General features: G+C 41.6%; 1 protein-coding gene across 1 annotated transcript in view; it reads left to right on the forward strand.

Moving 5' to 3' along the window:
* Window positions 1-18,177, forward strand: part of COL12A1 (collagen, type XII, alpha 1) — a 121,089-nt gene extending 102,912 nt beyond the window's left edge. The window contains exons 58-66 of the mRNA XM_014949335.1: window positions 944-997; window positions 1,649-1,702; window positions 2,812-2,883; window positions 10,489-10,524; window positions 10,634-10,700; window positions 12,025-12,213; window positions 13,280-13,348; window positions 14,399-14,569; window positions 16,975-18,177. Of these exons, the coding sequence (XP_014804821.1) occupies window positions 944-997; window positions 1,649-1,702; window positions 2,812-2,883; window positions 10,489-10,524; window positions 10,634-10,700; window positions 12,025-12,213; window positions 13,280-13,348; window positions 14,399-14,569; window positions 16,975-17,156 (894 nt within the window). The 3' untranslated portion in view covers window positions 17,157-18,177. The remainder of the gene's footprint in view (window positions 1-943; window positions 998-1,648; window positions 1,703-2,811; window positions 2,884-10,488; window positions 10,525-10,633; window positions 10,701-12,024; window positions 12,214-13,279; window positions 13,349-14,398; window positions 14,570-16,974) is intronic.
* The last annotated feature ends 563 nt before the right edge of the window (window positions 18,178-18,740 follow it).

Below are 18,740 nucleotides of genomic sequence, written 5' to 3' on the forward strand. Positions count from 1 at the left end.
TGATGCAGGTTGGCTGCTGGACAGATGTCTTTGACATCACTAGGAGTCATGGGCTCTTCTCATACATCCTCAAGTAACAGTTTTGGAAACATAATTATCTTACACTTAGGAATTTGAAATGTAGGAAATAGTAAACCATTGAAAACAGCAAGAGTGAAAGAACAGCTGGACTGAGCCAAGCCAAATCTCCATCTGGATGGTTGTGAATGCACAGGGACAGGCCAATGGATTGGGAAAAGTGCACTGATAAATCCCTGGGAAGGTCCCCCAACTCCTGACCACCTGCAGTTGAATGGCTTCCTAAAATAAAGGTTGCTGAACCTTTGTTGAACCACTCTTCAGACCACCCTTTAGAAGTCAGATGGTCTTGAGACATTAATTGTGTGCTTTCTGAAAGAAGAAAGCAATATTAAATTTCACTTACTTGCAGGTTTTTATATTGTAAATTAGGATTAGGTTTTGAGGAGAAAAAATAAGGGCTTTTTTTTTTTTTTTGGATAATCAGCCAGATTTGGATAAGCTAAGGTCATGGATCTGCACATGTGTTGACATAACTAATCTTCCTTGATTACTCTATTGTCCTTGATTTTACTGCCTATCTGTTTAATTTTAGGGTTTATTCTCTACCCAGAAGCTACAAGGGACAGAAACAGAGAATTTAGAATGTGCACAATAAAGGAGCAGAATGTTAAAAAATAGGACAATAGGGAGAAAAGAATATTAAGAGAAGAGTCTAATTTTTGGTTCTTCAGATAGTCTCTGGTTGATGACTGCAGCTAGGCTTCTCCTAAAGGTTTGTTTTTTGTTTTTATTGTAGTAAATGACAAAAAGCAACACTGAGGACAGTTAAGTATTTAAATGTGTGCATATACACTGGAGTGATTAGCATAGCAGTGGTGTTTGTTCTGTCATCAATGCAGTTTATCATTCCATTTCCCTCTAGGGAACCCCAGGTTTACCTGGTCCACCTGGCCCAATGGGACCTCCAGGAGAAAGGGTAAGGTGTCCTCAGTTTACCTTCTGAAAAGACCAAGTGATGTGGTTGGTTTTGTTTTGTTATTCTTTTTCTCTTCTTTATCATATCTTTCTATTTCCCAATGCTTTTTCAAAAGGAGTCCTTTTATCAATATTCAACCTGGAGAGGTAAAAGTGGAAGGACTGGAAAACCCTAGGTGTGAAAACCTCCTGAGATGGCTGTAGGGTAGCCAGACAGGTTTTGTGAGTTCTATGTTAGATTAATGAAATGGGATTTCTCGGCATCTCTTCTTGCAGGGGAGATATCTGAGAGGGAGATTGTTCTTCCTTTAAGTAGAAACCTCAGATTTCCCAGCTAAGCTGTGGGTGAGAGAACAGCAAAAAGGGAGATCTTGCTCCTCTGGGACAGAACGATTCCTTTTCATGAAAAAGTTGAGAGATTCATTCCATCTTCAGTTAATCAACAGCAGCTGAACATCATCTAAATTGGCTGAAGCTCATTCTTCCATAGTCTTCTTCAGTACTAGTTATGATAGCTATTTTTATAGTTTATATTATGGATAGGTTTTTAAATATATACCAGTAGGAGTCAGGAGTATTGCAATTACATAATCCATTTTAATCAGGCTACAATCTTAAATTAATCTCTAATCATGCTTTTGTTTTTGAATAGGGTTTCACAGGAAAAGATGGTCCCACAGGTCCCAGAGGCCCACCAGGACCAGGGGTAAATATAATTTTGTCTTTGATACAGTCTGAAATAAGGGCCCTGTGCCCAGAGAGAGCCACTTTGACATTTTCAGTTTCTGTGAAATATGAAATGGATCCTTTGTTTAATGTCCTAAATGGATTTGGGGAACTCTCAGTAACAGGTGAGCAAGCAGCTGTGCAAAGCACGTCTTCTCAAAGGTTCGTAAGAGATGTTTTAACCTGATTTCTGCTCGTGCAAATAAGGGAAGAAACAGCTTAACTGGTTCTTTAGCCATGATCTTTAAATGCTTAGCTAGCTCTCCTGGAACCACTCAGCTTATTATTTGTCGTCTGGTGAAAATCAAATACTGTTAATGCAAGTTTTTCGTGACGAGTATTTGAGGATTATTTTTTTTTGCTGAAAAAGCTACTTCATTGTGTTTTGTGGGATCACATTAGAAAAGGTGCTGGTCTTTAGAGAGAGATGGCTCGAGATGGGCAAGTTGCTGCAGCTCTATGTTACCAAGTCTGACCAGTAGCAAGTTGGAAGATGCATTCCCAGTAGGCACATGTACACAGAGCACATATCTACACCACGTATGTATATATAGACAGGAGTTGCCAGGGCAGGGTATTATTTGGGCTGCCCCTACTCCCCTGCGGTTGTCTTTCTGGTGCTCCTTTGTGGGTGTGTGGATGAGCTTTTGTCATATAACCTAACACCAGTCTTTTATTTGTTCATATTTGTCTTGTATCACTGGAAGGAATTTTATGGACCTCTTGTTGTGGATTTACATGGATCACAGAGCTGCTAGATGAAGTTAGAAGGCCAAACTGTTTTGTACCCCTTTAGGAATTTGTCATTAAGAGCAATACCAAAAAACATATAGACTCTGTCTGCATCTTTAGATTCAGAAAGGCCTGTTAAACTGTGGTGTTATGTAAAAGGACACATGTCCACAATGAAACAAACTGTTTTTTCCAGAGGAAAGTTTTCATGCCTCATATGTACTTAACAGAAAAAACCAAGAACCTGATAGGAACCATATTCAGTATTGCTTTGCACTCAATACAATAACACATTTCTTATTAGCACTTAGGCAACGGTGGATCTCCACAATTGACTTTACATGTCTTCTGCTGCAGGGTGCCCCAGGAGTTCCAGGAGTTGCTGGCCCAAGTGGAAAACCAGGGAAGCCAGGAGATCGTGGGACACCAGTAAGATAATGATACACTTTTATAGTATCAAATTTAAAATTACAGTCTGTTGATGAATATGAGACTTCTCTCTGCTTTAAATACTGGTCTTGTGCTTATGGTGGTGGTTAATACAATGGAGCTGACCTAAGACCGCAAGCCTTTTTTTTTCAAACAGTTTTATTTTTACAGTGTGTCATTTCGCTGAGTTTAATAGTTGGGGCTGGAAATTGTGGTCTATGGTTTCCACTAAAAAGATGGTAGGCCATTACGTGCCAAGATACATATTCCTACACTGCATAAGCACGAAGAACTGGGTCAGCAAAATGACTGGAAAGTCTTGATATCTGTGTGTGTGTGTGTTTGTAGTAAAAAATTGCTGCAGTGCTGAAGGTGGACAATCTGTGATAATAGTACATAATCACTTCTGTTTTGCAATTTTTTTGTGTTTCTTAATTTTCATAATTACTTGGGGATTGTTTCTGTGTGTTCTAGTCAAATCTTTAAAGTTAAAATGCATCCTGAATAGGGAGAAAGAGCAGGAGGTGCTGCCCTCCCCCCAGCCCGCTAACAGTTCCAGGAGAAATTTGAGTTGATTCATTTATAGGATCTCTGAGAAATGATGTTTGAGTGAGGAGCGGAGACGGCAATCGCAACGGGAAGTCATTCATTACTTGTGCCTTAATGTCAGGCAATCAGCCAGGATTCTCCATCCCCCTCAGTGTCCTTGTGTGTACAGCATCTGGATAATTTGGAAGAATATATCGTAGGCTGGGAAGGTAGATGGTTATGGAGTGGAAGTTCCCAGGAGCACCTGGAAACTGGGTCATTTCCTCATACTTGTGTTGAATTCACCCTGCATTTGCCAGCCTAGAAATCCCATTTCTCTTTGAAATTAGTGTCTTGGGAAAGCCCTGAAGCTTTCCTGCCTTTAGACATACGTCACTGATGTGATATTCCTGCTCAGTCAGATGCCTGATAGATGTAACTGGGGCCACAAGGTGCTGTGATTTGTTCACAAGTGAAGCTTCAAATGACCAGGTGTACCCCGCTTTTCCTTCACCTGGGACACTGGAAAACCAACCCATTTCAGCAGCAAAGAACTGCTGCAGGTAAAGAAAGTGCGTAGAAAGAAATTTGGCTACAAGCCCAGTTTCGGTGCTTGTGCAAAGCAAGACAGTCAACTCCCATCCAAGCACCATGTCTAAGTTCTACGCTATAATCTTAAGACTTCCTTTCAGTTAGAAATACATTTATTTTTTCCAGTTATTGCACTTTCTTGTAATGTGACACCGTGCATCATATTTACCGTTTCTTACATTTCTAGAGCAGATCCCAGCAGGAATTCTGGCTTGCACCTTGCACAGATGTTTTATCAGACTCCTGGTGGACAAGATTTCAAGGCTTTCCTGTTATTAGAGTTGCCAAAGGTGCAGCCTGATGGCCAAATGCAAGTTGCAGTGTCATGAATCATAGTTCAGACCTGCCTGAATTTGTTACTTCCCATCCTGGAGAAAGATAATGAGGCTTCATGTTGCCTCTGGTAAATATGAGGAGTAAATAATTTTCCACCAGATCCTGACATTATTTATTTCTACCTGAACAATCTAATTGCTGGTTTTATGCAGCACAAATCAGGTGAAAGAACCCTACAAAGCAAGGAATGTTACGCTGCAGGCAAAAGATACGCAGCTACATGCAAATTATGAAGAGCTTTGGTGTGAAGACATTCATAGAACCATAGAATGGTTTGGATTGGGAGGGACATTAAAGATCATCCAGTTCCAACCCCCTGCCCTGGGCAGGGACACCTCCCACCAGACCAGGTTGCTCCAAGCTCCCTCCAACCTGGCCTTGAACCCCTCCAGGGATGGGGCAGCCACAGCTTCTCTGGGCAACCTGGGCCAGGCTCTCACCACCCTCACAGCAAAGAATTTCCTCCCCAGATCTCATCTCATCTCCCCTCTTTCAGTGTCAAACCTTTCCCCCTTGTCCTATTGCTCTCCTCCCTGATCCAGAGTCCTTCCCCATCTCTCCTGGAGCCCCTTTAGGGACTGGAAGGGGCACGAAGGTCTCCCCAGAGCCTTCTCTTCTCCAGGCTGAACACTCCCCAAATCTCTCAGCCTGTGCTCCCAGCCCTCGCAGCATCTCCATGGTCTCCTCTGACCCTGCTCCAACAGCTCCATGTCCTTCTGATGTTGGTGGCCCCAGAGCTGGACACAGTGCTCCAGGTGGGGTCTCCCCAGAGCGGAGCAGAGGGGCAGAATCTCCCTCCTGGCCCTACCGGCCATGGGGCTGGGGATGCAGCCCAGGATGCGGTTGGCTTTCCCAGTGACTGAGGTCAATTGGAGCTCTTCCCCAGTGTGTTAAACAATGCAAATGTGCTAAACTGGGGCAGAGCACACCACCAATGTGGCTGTAAATGTTTCTCTACCTCAATGTGTACTCATACTACAACAAGTTGATACTTGAAGTGTTAACTGAATTGTCATGGAAATAGGAAATTTGATTTTATAGTCTGCTTATAAGTACTTCAAAGATAAACTATAGGGTTTTTTTTTTTTTCGGTGTAGTAACAAAAAGACTGAAAAAGGAACAGTAAGAACACAAAGGAGTCAGTAATCTATTGAGAATTGAGCTGTCCTAGAGGAGACTGAAATATCTGTCCTCTGTCTGTCCCATCCCACAGAGAGTGAGAGTTTGATACTAGTCCATAGATATATTGTAGGGTAACAACCAGCAAGGGTATGAAAGAGTCATTAAAAAGAGGATGTTGGCTAAGGAAAAAAATTGATATGATTCCTGTGAATAAATGTAAAGGGAAATAGAAGATCTCGGAGTAGCAGAGATCTCAGGAAAAAAATGATATGTTCCTGTGAATAAATGTGAAGGGAAATAGAAGATCTCGGAGTAGCAGAGAAGAAAAGTTCCAGTGCTGTTGGTTTGTAGGTATGAGAGTGAAAATGGCAAGGGATGGGGAGATGGACTAAAGTTGTCTTAAGGCAGAGCTGTCTTGTTTGTGAAAGAGACTCTGTGACCAAGGGGTCTGACTTTGTAGATCTAGAAGGTCCCCAGGAAACAGTGCAAGGCATCTATGCTTGGTATAGAATGTGCTGTGAGACTGATGCCTCCAGGACCAAAGAGACTGCGAAAATCTTCAGAGATTAATCCCAAGCAGGGATGTTTGTTGTAAGCTAAATGCAGTTTTTGAGCATTTTCCATCCTCTGCTGCCATGTGTTCACTGATCTTGCCTCCATCTGTGCAGACATCCTAGATGGAGTCTCAAAGAGACACCGCTTTGGGAGCAATGAACTGGTGGTTCTTGTGGGGAGCGAACATTCTTTTGGGGAAAACAATTGAGCACATTATCTTTCAAAGTAAAAAATAGCAAAACTTCCTTTTGTTTTGTCCTCCTTCAGCCGTAGAACTTTGCCACAGCCCCAGCCTTCATCCCACAGCTCAGAAAAATCCCACATGCAGCATAAACTGCCTTTTCCGCACGCTGACCCCAAGTGACTCCCTCATTGCGGGGTATCAACAAAACAGAATGTCAGCAGCAGCTGCTGCTTCTCAAAATGCTGGCAAGCAGTTGCCTAAATTGCACGGTTTTGTCTATTAAAAGAAAATAAACTGAAATTTAAGAAGAATATAACCAAGTGGGAGAGGGATGCAAATAGCATCTCAGTAATTGCACTTCTAATTATTTTTTTGGAAATCATATCTCTAAAACATCCAGGTGGAAAATGAACTTTGTTGCTAACATAGCTAGTCAGCCTCTACTCTTCAAATTTTAGGATTAATTCAGAATAGCCTACAGATTTCCAATCACAAAGCTGAATCTGTGTGTCATTGTGAGGTCACAGATTGAAGAATGAGGCTCATTTGATTTCAATGAATTGTAAAGTTGACCATATATCACTTCTAATTAAGGAACAGCCATAGTATTTTTCTGGCTGGGGGACCTTTTTGTCAATACTTTGGAGCAATGCTGTGCTTATGTCACCAGAGCACCCTCCTGTCCTACCAACATGACCTCTGGCTGAAGGCAGCCTGAAGAACTTTTCTTGACTGGTCAGCAAAAACATTGCCAGAAACAGTATAGAGGATTTGAACATTTAAAATTTGTGGTTGGTTGTTTTTTTTTTTCTCTTCTCTGTATAGTTCTGGTGTGTGAACACCCTAGCAAGTGAATTCTTGGAACAGGGCATTTTAAGTAGTTATTAGAATATTGCTGGGACTGTAGACCTGAAATCTGATTTCTAATGCTTGCACTTACCCATGAGTAATCAAGAAAACTTACTGCATGATTTGCTTCCAGTCAAAACAATACAGGGTTGTACCATTGAAGCCTCAGAAAGAATAAGAATTAGAATGAGCAGGTATTTCACATCCCTGGAGGGGTTCAAGGCCAGGCTGGATGGGGCTTGGAGCAACCTGGTCTGGTGGGAGGTGTCCCTGCCCAGGGCAGGGGGGTTGGAACTTGATGATCTTTAAGGTCTCTTCCAACCCAAACTATTCTATGATCCTATAAATATGTACTCAGCGGATAATTTCAAATGAATATGCTTTCAGAAAACAAAAAACTTGCCAAGTTTCAAACAGAAAGAGAAACACCAAATAATTTTTTAATATTTTGTTTCAAATAGAAAGAGAAACACCAAATAATTTTTTAATATTTTTACCCCCAGATTTTCATGTAATAGACCAGTGCAGGTGAAAAACCTGCACACCTATTCAATGGATACATGTAATAGACCAGTGCAAGTGAAAAACCTGCACACCTATTCAATGGATATTTCAGATAAAAGGGATAGTTTCTGACTGAGATGTTAATGTCTGAATTGAGAGCCAAATTACATCTCTTTTAGAGCTTCAGTGCACCAGCATTTACCACAATTTAATTACAGAAGGACAGATAGAAATGTCATATTTTCCTGATGGTCCTACATGTTACGGCTTATTTATGTTTTTATAGCATTTACAAGTCCATGGGCTGTTCCAGCTCGTGGCTGCACAAAGCTAAAACTAAAAGACAGATCTTTTCTCTGTGGACTTCACCAAGTAAGAAAAGGAATAGATGAAAGAGTGAAGGACAGAAGGGAAAGAATATTTACCAGTTTGATGGGTATTTTGTTTACAGGTTAGTAACTAACTTCACTAACTAACTCCAGCGTGACCTGGACAGGCTAGAGAGCTGGGCAGAGACGTTTACAGGTTAATAACTAACTTCACTAACTAACTTCATGCTGCCATCCAGCGTGACCTGGACAGGCTGGAGAGCTGGGCAGAGAAGAACTTAATGAGGTTCAACAAGGACAAGTGTAAGGTCCTGCACCTGGGGAGGAAGAACCCCAGGCACAAATACAGGATAGGGGTGGATTTTCTGGGAAGTACTACTGAGGAAAAGGGTCTGGGAGTCCTGGTGGATGGCAGGATCTCCATGAGCCAGCAATGTGCCCTTGTTGCTAGCAGTTCCCTGTCCATCTTGAACTCAGGGGGCCCAGAACTGGACACAGTGCTCCAGATGTGGCCTTACCAGGGCAGAGCAGAGGGGGGAGAATGACCTCCCTCCACCTGCTGGCCACGCTCTTCTTGATGCACCCCAAGTGGGTTAAGGTGTCACCACTCTAAATCTTTCATTGAGTCTGTACAATTAATTTTCCATGAATGATCTGTTACACCTGATGCACATGTACCATATGCCAACTACTCAACCCACCTATGGATAAGGTGGGTTTTTGTGGGTTTCTCATATTTTCTGTGGCATGTCGTGGGGTAGGTGTATACAACGTTTCTGCAGAGAAGCTCGGGTTCACACGTTCACACCCTGACATTCCCTGTGGGAATTTGGTTTGCCCAAAACCTTGATGGAAGTCTACGGAATGGTGCCACCGCATTCGAATTGCATCCGCTGTGACCTCGGTGGAATGGTTTGTTGTCTTGTGCTGTTGACATTAATTGCGGGTACTGTGGGAATGTTATGGAAAACAGCTGCGGCCCACACTTGGCCTTTGTTTCCTTAATGGCGATAAACAGCCTCCTTAAAGAAATACTACAGTGCAAAAAGCAGTGATACTTGGAGATCCATGCAGAGCAGCAGATGGCCAGACTGCTCCTTCACCTTTGAAACTATGAATACTTTAGGGTGTAGGTGTAACTACATGGAGATCCATGCAGAGCAACAGATGGCCAGACTGCTCCTTCACCTTTGAAATACGCCTTACGTGCAAATAGTAATTTAGGTTACAAGTGGAAATCTGTTTGAATTCATACAAGCCTCTTTTTGCTTGAGTAACAAAGCTCTTGTGCTCTTTGGACACACTCTGGCAGGCAATTTTACAGTAAATTTTTAGGAGGACTCGGCCATGGCCTAAGTCTGCACCCCCTGCAGTCACCTGTAAAACTCACAGTAAGTGCTTCAGGAGCCATAGTTCAGGGCAAAGTTTGATTTGTGCTGCCCTGGAATTTGGCACGTGTGGCATTTGTCACCGTGAGTATTTGAGAGCATCAGAAGAGCTATTCATGGCGACTTACGAAGCAGGTCTTGCAGTAAATGCAGTTTTCTTTCCTTCTTTTTTTTATTTTCTTTTGTATTTTGTTGTCAAAATTGAAAGAATAGTTTGTAAACACTTGGCAGATCTTTAGATTTTTCAAAGGGTGACCTCGTGGCTAAAAGAAGTGACTGTGAATCTAATTTTCTACTTATTTTAAACGGGCATCTGCAATTTTCACTGTGGTCAAAATCATATCAAATAGACCAAAGCGAGTTACAAACATCCTTCTGAGACCATGGCTGTCTATTTTGAAAATCTTTAAAAATCCTTCATACCAAGCATTGTAATACCATTTTCTCTGGAACGTATGATTTACTCTCTCTGATGCTTTTCTTTGCCCCCATTAGAATGTGGGCTAAAATCTCAGAATGCTGTGTGAGAGGTGCACACACAAAATTTTGTTTGCAGAGTAGATTGTGCTTCCATTTCTCCACTTCAGCATTTTGAAAACATCTTTACACTACGCCTGGTGTTTTTCCAGCCATAGACACGTACATATATAAAAACTAGAACCAGTCCTTCTGGTTGGCTTCTTACATGGCATTCTTGAAAACCAAAAAACCCCATAACAACCACTAGGATATTCAAAGGCAAATGAAAAGTGCTATTAGACAGAAGTTAGCTCTTGGAAAATGTCAATAATAATAAAGTAGCTCAAGCTAAGACTTCTTTGAGGCCATTGTAGGACCAGAAATGGTTGAGAGTTAGCAGGGATTTAGAGGCAGATTCACCATTTACAGAAATGTGATGCTAGAAATTAAACTTTCAAACTGCCAGTGTGCTCCTGGTGTCAGAACACACCACTTTCTTTGGCCCTAGTTTGAATTTTCCCTTCAGATCTTTTCTTTCTGTAGCTGTCAGTGTGTTTGATTGTACACAGAAAATCACAGCTTGTCCAGTCTTTTTTTTGGTGCCTGCTGTAGCATCTCTGAAATGTAAAGCTCAAGGAGGACCAGGTCTGTCCTCTTGAAGGAGTCAAAATGTTTTCTAAAATCGCATATATGAAGCCTATAGGTGGGGGTGGAATAACATAGTCTTTTGGTTGTTTAATTTTTACTGTGTTCACTTTAGGGTGCACCTGGAATGAAGGGAGAGAAAGGTGACAGAGTAAGTCTGTTTTAAATCAGTTTATCTCCGATTTTTTTAATTAAACACTATGTCTTTAAAAGCACAGACACTTGCTAATAAAACACTTGTTTTGGGTTTGATCATTTAGGGTGACATTGCTTCTCAGAACATGATGCGAGCGGTGGCAAGACAAGTTTGTGAACAACTGATAAATGGTAAACAGCGTTGCCTGCTTTGTTCCTCATGCTAATAATTTATTACTTTGTTTGTTAGAAGGGAAAACGGTGGTTTAAATTGAAGGTGAGAGATACTGGCCTCAGAGCCCAGCCAGAGTGTGAGTGATCTGAGAGATGTCCAGTGCCAATGAGGTGGTGGAAAAAAATGTAGCACTAAATTTTTGCCAGATCCGGATGGCTGGCTTGGTCATGAACTAATCTGTGACCTTTGGAAACGCACATGGAAGTCTGATGCTCTGCACAAGGAAAGTGACTTCCCTTTGTCAGTCTGGTCCAAAATGACTTCATCTTGGTCATAAAATCAGTATCTATTTTCTCATTAAACGTGTTGTCTTCAGGAGGAGGGAATCAGTGAGAAGGCGGCTGCTCAGTGCAGGTATTTTGAAATGACAAATGAGTGTTGGGTAAATACTGTGCACAGAACCAGCTGTGCTGTGCAAGTAAAAATGATATTTATCTGGATGAGGACTGCAAATAGAATCTCAGTCCTCTGCTGCCACACAGTGCAGTCTGTGGAAGGTTCTCGGGAGACACAACAGATTTTTTCTCTGTCCCCAAGGCTGTGCCTTTGCTATCAGTAGACCTGCCAAGGAGGACAGAGACAAATGTGTCCATAAATTGTTCTTAACATTATTTCTATGACATTGAGGTAAACAGATCCACCTTCTGGATCATTAAAGGTGTGTGTGTACAGGAAGGGGACAGCATGTCCTTTAGAATGTCTGTGGTGGCTGCTGTTTAAGATCTGTCTATTGGTTATCCCTCACAGAGGAAGGAAAGCACACCCAGGAAGGTACTATGCCTATGCATGAAGATACCTGAGATCTTACAGCATCTCTTTTTTGAACATCCCTGCCTTATTTTTATTTTCATATTCAGCTCATCTGGTCAGGGTTATGCTAGGACTGGCACGTTACACTAATCACTGTAATGAAGTGTAACAAGTCGTTTCTGTTCTTCAGAGCAGAAGCTGTAATTAGAGCTGTGATTGCAAGATTATTGTGAGAAAATGCTTTTTGTGGCTTTAATTGCTTTAAAATTAATTTTTGTTAATGTTACTGGCTTCCAGAGTCCCCCTTACCTTTCCTCCCTCCCTCCCTTCTCTATTTATGTTCAGCCTTCTTGTCAGACATCATCTTAAAGGCTTCCTAATTCATCTGTACCAGGTCACTGCTAATTTATTGCATGGGAGCAAGGATAGGATTTTAATGAAGAGAGATAATTTGTCATTTCTTCCCACTCCGGTAAAAGACTTTCACTCATTTCACATGCTTTATTGAACCATTTTTCTTTGCTTTTGAAGGTCAAATGAGCCGGTTCAATCAAATGCTGAATCAAATCCCCAATGATTATTATTCAAACCGTAACCAGCCAGGGCCACCAGGACCACCTGGTCCCCCAGGAGCGGCTGGGACAAGAGGAGAGCCTGGACCTGGAGGAAGACCAGGATTCCCAGGGCCTCCTGGGGTCCAAGGACCACCCGGTGAAAGAGGTGAGTAAATTCCAAGGCAGATGTGTATTTCACAGTGGACACAGTGCAGGGGCTGTGAGGGGAGCAGTCTGATCCCTTTACCATGTCAGACCAGGAAGCCCACCCCTAGCAGCAGGTCTCTGGGTCAGTTGGGCTGCCTGAGGGACACTGATGTTCTCGAGGACAAGGTTAATTACACCCGTGCTTTCCTCTGTCTCTCCCTTGCTCATGTTTCACGAGACAGAAGTTGGTATGACCTTTTGGCTGCTGTCTCAGGCTTCCACAGGGTATCCCAGGAAAGGGAATGTTCTCAGAACTCTCCTGGCACCAAACAGCTACATCTTGAAAGGCTGTTTGGAGGAACACAACTCTTTGCAGAACAGAACCCTGATCGTGAGAGGAAACGAGTCATTACCTAGAATAGAAAGTAGGAGTTGAAAGAATTAGGTCTGCATCCTTGGCTCTGTGCAGGACTCTGAGGGAGGGGAGCAACTCTGAGCTGAGTTTGAGTGTTTGGGTGATCCTACTTTGCAGTTTCCTTGGGTCCCTGCAATAACACGGAGAGTCTGTCTTGGACTGTGTTGTGGCCTTTGCTTATTCCAGCTGCTCTGCTGTAGCATAAACTCATTCTGTGTTTTCTACCATTATATTAGAGTATAATCTTTAAAACAGGCTAAAAAAAATCAAAGAAGAATGAATTTCTGAATTCTCTTCTTTCTTAAATTTATTTCATCGTAACTGTTGTAAGAAAGTATAAAGCATCTTCTATAGCAGAAGTACGCAAACTTAAAAATAGCTTCCTGTTTGTATTTAAATTAGTATCCCAAAGACTTTTCTATGTTTGAGAAAACTTACTCACATGAAATTACCTCTGCATCCTACTTTATTTTTAGGTTGGTATATTTGTGTCCAAATTATTTTCCCAAACGCACAGTTGGACATCTGTACAAAATAAGGTTTGACCAGCCTTGTTATATTAAATAATGGGAACTAAATGTTAATATCAATGAGAGAGCATGAAGACATATTTGTTGGTTTCCTTCCTTTAGTTTTTATTACTTTTTAAACATTTTTTTTAATTCTGTAGGAATGCCTGGAGAGAAAGGCGAAAGAGGGACTGGATCTCAAGGACCACGAGGTTTGCCGGGACCACCTGGTAAGTATTTCTTGTTTTATCAGATTGCAGAAAAGTAGGAGAAAAAGCCAACATTTCTTCATAGGGAACCAGACTACATCTGGTGATTGAACACGCTTTACTCTGTCCACTTCATGCTTTTTACATGTAGTAGAGTTTACTGGAAACCACTACAAAAAAAGAGCAATTTAGAAAGGCTTTTGGATGTGGCTAATAGGTGTTTATCTTTATCTTGTAATTTACTCTTTTGGCATGCTTGCTTGTGTGAAAATGTATTTAATGAAAATACATTGTCCAAATATTTGATGGATATTTCATAAGTGTTATCAGATGATACTTTTGAAATATTTAGTTCCATTTTTCAGTCGTGATTACAGAACTGCAGATAGTCCCCAGACTACAAAATACTCCACTGTGCCGAGTTGCCAGATGATGGAGTCAGATGGTTTGACCATTGATTTTGGTCTTTGTATCATGCAATTTTGTTCGCTGATGCCTTGGCAGAAATCAGCTGCATCATTTCTTTCTGCTTGTAGTTGACTCGGTTAAACATGGTTTTTTGTTGCAGGACCCATAAGATGTTTGCAGCAAATTGTAGCCTCAGTTACTCGAAGCTTTACTTTTCTGCTAACCATAATAAGACCGCTTCCAAGAAAAACATTACCTCATCTGTCCTGGGGCTGCAGGGTAGCAGAATTAGTGTACTCTGATATTTTAATTGAAATCCAGTGTGCTTGTCTAATCTAGTGGTTTCCCTGGAGATCTTCGTATCTTACACGGAGGGGAAATAATAAACCAGAGAATTCATTGATGTTTCTTCCTTGGCTCAAATTTTACTAAATCAGTTGCTGTGAATAAATCCTTCAGTAAGCCACACACGGGGAAGGAACTAATGATGAGTCACACTTCGAGTTTTCTTTTGTTTTTCTTTCTGTTGACCCCCATTTAGCAACAACGTGCAAGTGTTATCTCACCAAAGCCTGTGCCGTCTAGACAGCAGTAACGTTAGCTGCTTTATCAAGCTGGCTCTTAAAGAAAACAAAACCCCCAACCTTTCATTTCTAAAATTAGGTCCGCAAGGGGAATCTAGGACTGGTCCACCAGGCTCCACGGGATCACGAGGACCACCAGGGCCGCCAGGTCGTCCTGGAAATGCGGGTATTCGAGGTCCCCCCGGGCCACCAGGATATTGTGATTCATCCCAGTGTGCCAGCATCCCTTACAACGGCCAAGGATTCCCAGGTAGGTTATGAACCACTTGTCTCAAATAGCCTTCAAGGAGGTGGCTGTTCATATCGAGCTGCTTTACATGAGACAGTCCTGCTGGCCCGGACCTGCCCAATCGGGAGGAACGGGCTGCAAGAAGCAGGTCTCCCTCATTGTAACGTGCAGGAATATGAGCAGCCATTTGGACTTTGTGGATTTACTCGATGTTATGCGTGGTTTATTTTAAATAGGAAGTAGTAACTAAATATTTTAGTATTTTTTTTTTTTAAAACGTAGATGGTTAGTAGTTGATAATGTTGCTCATAGGATTTAAGTGACCGTTTTCTTCTTCTTCTTTTTTCCCCTCCATCCCCACCCTACCCAATCGTCTTCAGAACAAGGTTGAATTCTCCATGTTTCTCTTGAAAAATAAAAAGAATGCTGTGGTTGGCAATTTCCGTGTGTCTCTTTTTGAGCAATGTCAGGATTATTTATGCAAAAATTGATACCCAAAGTAAAACAAAATTAAAAAAAAAAAATATCCACTTGGTGGATTTTCCAGAAGGAAATCCATTTGGTGATACAGTGCAGACAACTGGAAAACACCACTGTCCTACAATTTCTACTGAGTTAAACGCCACGGAATCTCTGATTTAGCCCTGGGTCCTATCAGCCTTCCACCCTGTGATGTAGCTCAAAAGAATGAATGGGCTGCTTCTGGAATCCAAATTAAGGGTGACAGCGGCCACCAATATCTGACTGGAAAGATTCTAATATATTTTAACATGGGGATCCTGCAGGACCACAGTATTGTTAACAAATTAATATGTATGCATTGCGACATCTCCAAATTAGTGTATGTGGTACTACTCTTGGATCTGGTTTGCTGTTAGTGTATTGTGCATGTATCCATGGAAAGAAAATAAATGAAAAGAGATATATATATATATATGTACACACTTGCAAACTCGGTGCTGCTGGTTTAAAGAGCCAGGTGGTCGTGCAGCTCTCACACAAAATTCTAATTTAAACAAAAAAGAAAGAAAATTGTGTCTGTGATTCAGCAGTGTTCTCCTTTCTAGTAAGCAGCTCTGTATACATATATAAATATATGCCTATGACTTAACTGTTATGTATTGAGTTGAATGAAAGTATGTTTTTGCACATCGGATGGACTTTTAAAAGACTAACATCATCTTTGACCTGTTTCAGGTTTCGGCTAACACATTTTCTAAGTCGCCAGTGCTGCTTACAGTTTGAATACGTGAAAATCCTGTTTCTGAGATGTTTGCGCACGTGCTTATTAGAAACTGAGTCCATATGGATATTTCACCCCGGATATGGTTTCTGAACCATGTTGGCCTCATAGAATGGGGAGATTCTTTTTTTTACTAACCCAACTCGGGAATGAGATAAAGGACAGCGATGTCAATTCATTAAGCCTGTTGCATTTCAATAATTAAATAGACAGTCTTCCTTTTTTTTTTTAAAAAAAGACCCAGACGATCCAAAGCCTCGTGGTGAAGGAGGCTTATAAAACTACTAACCAGCAAAGGTAACACCGTTAGAAGAGACAGATTTAACCTGGTAAATAAGAAATGACGTTTGTAAATAGTAAACTAATTGTGGCTTGTAAATGATTTGTACGGGACTGTACCCACTAAAATCTGTTAACAACCCTACGTGATGCTCTTGCATAAAAGCCTGCTGCTGCTTGCTGCTGATGAAACCTCCCCCTCTGCTTGTTACCGACGTCTGAATCGGGGCATGTGCCTTGTCAATATGTCATCTTGTTGGATTCTGTAACCGCAGTCACGAACACCAAAGTTTTCTAATGATTTTTCTTCTGTTTTGCTGTAGTTTTTGGTGTTCCTGAAGCACCAGCTGTAACTCGGTTTGTTACGAGGAACAGCACGAGAAAATGCCCTGTACTGTATATTGCCGCTGGTGATAGTTATGTCTACACTTTCCCATTCCCAGAGAAAATTAGTATATGCCAATCCACCCCTTCATTTTACCTGCTCCATTTCTTCCATTAATTACGCAGTCTAAAATAAAGTCCAGTGCTTGGATTTACTGAAGTAGCTGTAAAATAATATTTTTATTTGATTTATTTGATTTAGGGTTGGTTTTTTTTTCCTTTTACAATAATTGGTCCCTTGCATAATTTAAGACTCTTTCTGCAATGTTTTGTGTATTATAAATACAAAGCCTTTCCAAACGAATTTTAAACTTTTTATTATTATTTTGCTGCCAAAAAACATTCAGGAAAAACCTGAAAATTGCCCCCCCCTCCTCCTCGAGCTCTTAATTTATGTATTTATTATACGGCGATAAGATCGGACTAACGCGATGTAGACGAAATTAACTGTCGTTGTGTTTGTGGATTCAAAAGCCATGCGGTAACGATTGTGTTCAATCGGACAACTATTTTCAACCAGAGCCATACGTGCCCGAAAGCGGACCCTATCAGCCCGAGGGGGAACCCTTTGTGGTACCCATGGAGTCCGAGAGGAGGGAGGACGAGTATGAGGACTATGGCGCTGAAATGCACTCACCCGAGTACCCCGAGCACATGCGCTGGAAAAGGTCACTCTCCAGACAAGCAAAACCAGAACCATAAAAGAGCTGTGTCTTGTTTTGGTTGGGTTTTTTTTTTTTCTGGTTGGTGGGTTGTGTTTTTTTCTGGTTTTTGCTATACTTGCATTTGCGGATACGCATGGGGAGGGCACCTCCTTCTTTTGACCGTCTGGCTTTTCGATCTTTTCACGTCAGAATCTGGCTTTTCAGTCTTTTCATGTCAGAATCTGGCTTTTTTGGTCTTTTCACGCCGGACTCCCCCCCGTTGTGTATCTGGCTGGTGTGGGGATAGCAACGTGTGTGCACCTACAGACTTCATACTGCTCGGGAGACGCTTGTAAAATACTTCTGCTTGTAGTGGCTGCCGACAGGTCAATATGTGCATTCAGTTATCCTAGTGCTGCCTTCTCATTGAAATAATGTAAAAACGAAGAAATTAAAAAAAAAAAAAAAAAAAAAAAGGAGAAAACCAAAAAACCGAAACAAAAATAACCACGGAGCTGCTCCGAATTTTCTACGGACTGTCTGCTTTAGCTCTGCCTTTTTCTTCCTTTTTCAAATGCATGTTTGCCGTTGAGTCTGATCCCAGGTCTGCATTATCTAGTTACAAGAGAAAGAAACAAAAAGTTCCCTCTCCTTCCAATATCATTGTCGTTTTCTTCTCTTCTTAGTTACACTTCGCAGAGCATATACTGCTCTTATACATCTCCTTTAAATACCACAAACATTAAGTAGCTGAAATCATTGTATCAACTGGATACAGTTTAATAATGCCTGAAATCTCCTTGTTTGTAGACACAGTAACATTTATGCCAAATTGCAGTCAATCCTGCAGAGATGGAATTGCATGTTTATGTTGTATATTTAGTATGGATTTTATTTTTTTTTTTTTTTTCAGAATACAATGTTTCTTAGTTATCAAAAGCAGTTGGAAATTGTTTGCAAGACTATGGATATAGAATTGCTGCTTTTATATTTTAACTGCAAATTGTGAATTTCACTGCCTTATATTATTTATTTCTGAAATGAAAGAGGCATTTTTCAATAAAACTACTGAAAATTTATAGCTGTCGCTGTTTTTTTTGCAAGGCACGGTGGGACTGACATGTTTGCATTCTATTAGTGTCATTTACTCCATCGTTTGGAAATTCCAGGTACCCAAAATCAACTGGAATGGGAGTAGTCTTGAAATAGGCGCTGGGGCTGTGGTGTCTGGAGGTGGGCGGGTGGAAGGAGAGGGTTCCTCTGTTGGAGGTATAACGAGGCTTTTAACAAATTCAGTCTGCGAGGCTTTGGGTGAAGAAAGCAAGAGAGAGGCTCTGAGCTTCAGTTGTGGTCTTTTGGGGGGTTTCTGGTGGATGGCTGTTGGCGAGAAAGAGACTCTTTCCACCCGAGGAACTACGTGGGCTGCAGCGAGTACCTAAAGTCACACAAACTTCTAATTCCTCACGTGCTGTGAGAGTTGAGGTCGTGGCAAAGGGCTCTCTTGAGAAAGTGGGTGTCTGGTGTTCGCTGAGTTCCACCCTGCTGGGACCATACGTGAGGTGGCTGCTGTCTTCTGCCTGCACGAGCTTTGATTGCAGTGGTGGCTGCGAAGTGGCCTTACCTATTGAGGGTGACAAGGACG

Source organism: Calidris pugnax, unplaced genomic scaffold (assembly GCF_001431845.1).
Source record: "Calidris pugnax isolate Ruff unplaced genomic scaffold, ASM143184v1 scaffold132, whole genome shotgun sequence".
Taxonomy (NCBI): domain Eukaryota; kingdom Metazoa; phylum Chordata; class Aves; order Charadriiformes; family Scolopacidae; genus Calidris; species Calidris pugnax.